This window comes from Limulus polyphemus, unplaced genomic scaffold (genome assembly GCF_000517525.1).
Source record: "Limulus polyphemus unplaced genomic scaffold, Limulus_polyphemus-2.1.2 Scaffold96, whole genome shotgun sequence".
Classification (NCBI taxonomy): Eukaryota; Metazoa; Arthropoda; class Merostomata; order Xiphosura; family Limulidae; genus Limulus; species Limulus polyphemus.
Window position 1 is genome coordinate 598,255 of NW_013665706.1, and position 5,135 is coordinate 603,389.

General features: G+C 29.8%; 1 protein-coding gene across 1 annotated transcript in view; it reads left to right on the forward strand.

Moving 5' to 3' along the window:
- LOC106469447 (pituitary tumor-transforming gene 1 protein-interacting protein-like) overlaps positions 1 to 4,468 on the forward strand; it is a 24,952-nt gene extending 20,484 nt beyond the window's left edge. Inside the window, exons 5-6 of the mRNA XM_013929945.2 lie at positions 2,106 to 2,152; positions 3,346 to 4,468. Coding sequence (XP_013785399.2) covers positions 2,106 to 2,152; positions 3,346 to 3,386 — 88 coding nt within the window. The 3' untranslated portion in view covers positions 3,387 to 4,468. The remainder of the gene's footprint in view (positions 1 to 2,105; positions 2,153 to 3,345) is intronic.
- Positions 4,469 to 5,135: the final 667 nt, after the last annotated feature.

Below are 5,135 nucleotides of genomic sequence, written 5' to 3' on the forward strand. Positions count from 1 at the left end.
GCTGGGGTGTCCATGTCAGTTTAGTGCAGGTCTCCCGTTTTGAATAATTCAAAATAAGCCAGTTTCCCTGTGTTTTGGCCAACTGGATAGGGTAAAATGTTATTTTCAAGCAACAGAGAAGGACTTAATCCCCATTTCTGCATGTGAGTAAATTGTATAACAGAACACATACCAAACTGTATGGTCTGATCATTGTCCTAACCACATTAAGCTTCATGCCTAACTGATATGTTGTGTGTAAGTGGTTGGTTGGTCATATCATGTTGTAACACAGTTCACGTAATAATGTGTCTTAGGTGGGAGATAGCTCAAAACTAGTTGCATGTGCAAAATTTCAAAGACAGATGCGTGAGGAACAGTCATTGTGTGCAGAGAGAGGTAAGTATCTATTGGGAATACATTTTTAGGTAATGAAAATGTTATTGTTTCTTTCTCTTGTATCATCCTGTGAAACAGTTGTTGTGATTATTCTTTACTTTCATTTCAATTATTAATCTGGAAGTAAATTGATCTCTGTTGTGCATTTTTACACTTTGAATGCAACCAGCTAATTTGATTTCCCAGTGCACAAATGCACAGTGAACCAGATAGAAACTAAACTAAAACTTCAGTGCCAATAAAGCATCTACATTAAAATTACTTCATGAACTACTTTCTGAATTTGACAGTTACTTAGAGGAAAATCATAATTGACACAGTGTTTAGATATTTTATTTGCTTAGAATTTAGAAACTGAAATTTACTTTGGCTTTAAAAACAAAAAGAGCACCAATGTAGGTGTACAACAAAAAGAAAATAATGAGATGATCTTGTTTCTTGTTTTGCAGAAACTGACTGTAATATTATTAGTCTCATTAAAAATATAACGAGTTATAAAACCTCATTAATGACAAAGGTAATATTATTATAGTAATGAGCTACTCAAATAACTTGTTACTCCCAATTGATTGAGATTATTTTGGTTTACATTTTTTTGCGAGACTTACCCATTGTAAACAAAGTTATGGATACACAAACAATTTGGTGCATAATTAGTTCACAAAAAGTTTGCTTAAAAAGCCATATATGACTCCCATTGCATTGGTAATTCTAGGGTTAATTTAACACTTTTCTGTGATTGATTATGAAGGACTTCTGATCAAAACTAAGCTAACTATATAGTTCTAAAATTCAGCGTTACAATGATGATTATCATCCTTGCTGATCTTTATGTCCTGAATTACGAGAGTTGTACGATACTTGATTTAAGTTTTGATTAATGTTCCCTGTAGGTAAAGTAGATAAATATTTGAAGATAGTTATTTTCTTCACATCATCTGAAATATTTTCATCAGACTGGTATTTCTCTCTTGATAGTTTTGAACTACTGCATCATTTCTGTGCATTAAAGATGTCAGTAAAAACACATATGGAAAGTGGATCAGTAGACACATGTTTTTATTTTGTTGTTTTAGGAAAAAAAAAACATTTTTCTCTTAAACTATATCTGAATTTAACAGAAAACTAAAATTTATAGTGATCATATAGCAGAATCCTGCTTATTTTATACTTATTTTCAAGAAGATCACTGGCCCAGTTAAAAAAATGTGCTTCTTTTCTTGTGCACTAAGTAATTTGTTGCTTTGCTGAGGAAAAGCAGAAATGCTAGTACCAATAGGTGATTCATCATGAAATACACAAGATCTATCAAACTTTAAATGCCAAGAGTCTGGATTCTGGCAAAAAAAACAACAACAGAAATATTAGAAAATGAAAGTTTGTCATTTTCTTGATTAGAAGACACTATATAGAAATTCAGTGTTATAGCAATGACCATCGTCAGTGATCTTAATGTCAGCCCATAAACTGTAAGACTTTATGTACATTCTTAAGTTTACTTAATGTTTGCCCCTGATAAAGGGTTTCTTATTTTTGTCTTAGATGTGATTCCAATGTTAATTATGGTGTTGGGTTTTCAGTTTTGTGTGTGTATTTGCTCACAGTTGATTGATAAAATGTTTTGAAACATGGAAAGTTTTGTTTCCTGTAGAAATAAGTTAATTTCTATTTTGGAATTTAATTTGCTTGAACCGTTCATTTTTACATATATGCATATATTTACACAGGAGAAAGAAACATCAGTCAAAGTTAGATGAGATATGTGAGAAATATGGTAAGATTTCTTTGCTACTTTCAGGCTTTTTTATTTTAAGCTACATTTTAAAGTGTAATATGGTGAAACATAAATATTAATGGTCTGTTTATTGCTGAATGGCATTTTGAGCTAGTGGTATTTATGTGGAATTGGTTATTTTGAGCCTAATTATACTTCTAGACTTGTTTTTAGAAAGACATCTAACACAGTAGCAAAAATTATTTCATTGTTACTCTATGTATGTACAAAAATCATGTAGTTTCACAGGACTAAAGTATTATGCTAGAAATTCATGTAATTTTAAAGTATATTAATCTCTTGTGGAGAAGGTTATGCTCATTTCCATATGTACATTTATGTAATATTTTTTTCCTTATCTTTATATATGCTGGATAACATTCTTCCACATGTTGTTCTTAGTTGTTTCTTATTTTTCCTTAGTAATATCACGATGTTCTATGAACATCTAAGTTTTTACCTTTTGCACATACAATTTAATTGCTTTTGGAATTTTTATGGTGGGAGTTTCATATATTTGATATATTTAAGTAAATAATCACTATGCAAATATGTTTACTTAAATAGAATTGTTTAATGATAAGTAAAATTTGCTTACTACTAGATTAAACCTTCTTGTTCCTGTATGATTATTAATAATGAAATATTTGACTAATAGAAACAATAAATTCAAATAAAGGTTTGTTATATTGAATCACAACATTTATTTTACAAGGTTCAAAAGGCTTTATCCACCTGTTTCATCTTGATTTAACACAATGACTCTTTATCAGGAAATATTCTCTTAGTCATTTGAAAAAAGGTGGTAATCAAGCTTTAAAGCTGATTTGATTGTAATGAGCTCAAAAGTTTGTTGTATTAAGGACTGTTCTTCTTAAACAGATTGAGATAACATAAAGAGCAGAGAAGTAGTTTCATGATTTCAAATGGTCATCCTCCATCTAGCTGAACTGAAATTTAGAGAAAGATATCAAATTTGGTTGCCAATATCTTTTTCATACATACATGTATCTCGTGAATTAATATGTTATTACACCTAAAGATTAATGCTTTGTAATAAAATGTCAGAAAGATCAAAATTATTTGTTTAAAATGTATAATAAATATGTGCACTCAAAATTACTATATAATAGCTTTTTAGTATTGCATTGTTATTCATTTATTTTGGTATTGAATTTTGTTTCTTTTCATAGGACTAAAAAAAGAAAACCAAGCCTATCAGAGGATTATTTAAAGAAAAACTGACCAAAGAATAATATTTTGTGCTTATATATAGCATGCTGATTTCTATGTACAAGCATTAAGAATGTTGATAGCTTTTGTTTTAATTGAAAGTTAAGTTTATAATTTGGAATACAGCATTTAATGGCATATGCAATCAGATATATTTTGTTTTTTTATTATTAATTTAGGAATTGTGAAATAGATGTTGATTGCTGCTTGTAACTTGATGGCAGAATCATAATATCCAAACACGAAACATTAAAACATATTATTTAAGTATTAAATGACAATTTAATTGAAAGTTTTAATAATTTTTAATAGTTTTTGTAGGTTACTGTAATCAGTTAGTAAATCTTCATCCAATGAAAAATATATAATGTAAAAAATTACTTTTCTGACATGATTTTAATGTTATGTACGTGTTCATGTCCTTAATTTATAAAAAAATAATGTTGTTTCATTAGTAACTTAAGTATATGAAAAATGTAGGTAAAACTATATTATAAATGTTTAATAGTTTGTTACAAAGATTGTTTTTGACACAAGTTGTATGAACAAATTGGGTAACATTTTGTACTAGGGGTAGGATCACTAAACATTGATCTTGGAATTCAATTGTGAAAATAATACTTAGCAAAAGTATTAGTGATAAGGATTTTACAGCTTTTTATAGAGCAAAATATATAGCATAGATGAAGATAGGGCTATATAAAAATCAGTGTGTTAATGAATATTAGCTACATATTAAGAATGTTAGATATCTAGCTCTGCAACTGTAAAAAAGCCTCTTTCAGTATGTGTATATAAGATACTGTATCAAGCTAAAAAATCAGGTAGTCTGTTGGGTTTTAATATTGATTTTACACAAATGGAAAACTTTGTTTTGTATTGGAACACATGATGGAGCTATAAACAACCTTCACAGGACAGAATGCACCAAAAATTTTGATTGTACTTCAGTTATATCTTTCTTCAACTTGTTACTGGTCTATGTGTTTTTTATTTCTCTACTATCTTTCACAATTTGTTTTTAGGGCAATCGACTCGCAATCTGTGGGTCGCGGGTTCGAATCCCCATCCCATCAAACATGTTCGCCCTTTCAGCTGTGGGGGAATTATAATGTGATGGTCAATCCCACTATTCATTGGTAAAAGAGTAACCCAAGAGTTGGCGGTGGATGGTGATGACTCGCTGCCTTCCCTCTAGTCTTACACTGCTAAATTAGGGACAGCTAGTGCAGATAGCCTTTGTGTAGCTTTGCACAAAATTCAAAACAAGCAAACAAACAATTTGTTTACCTGTATTAAGCAATTACCATTGGGTAAGATAATAGAGCATATTTTCTTTAATACTGAAACACTGAAGGTAATTATACAATTTGCTCTACCAATAGAATTCAGGTATTCACTTTCACATGGCTTCCAACTTGGTAAATTTCTTGTCAAAGAAGAGTCTAGTCCAAAAACATCTCTGATATAAAAATTTTGAAATTCTTTCAAGACATATGCATTTTCTTTGTCATCATCACTATTTTCAGTTGTATCCAAAATGTCTTTATTCATAAAATCCTCAATGTCATTATCATCATGTAAAACTTCATCAATGTTCTTCACAATATTCCCATTGTAAGATGTCAATGGTTGTTGTTTTTTCTCCCATTTGTTGAACTATTAGTACTTGCCAATACACTTTTTGATTACTTTCCCCCACATCTCATTCAATGTAGCAGAAATTGGTATTCCATTTTATTCACAACCA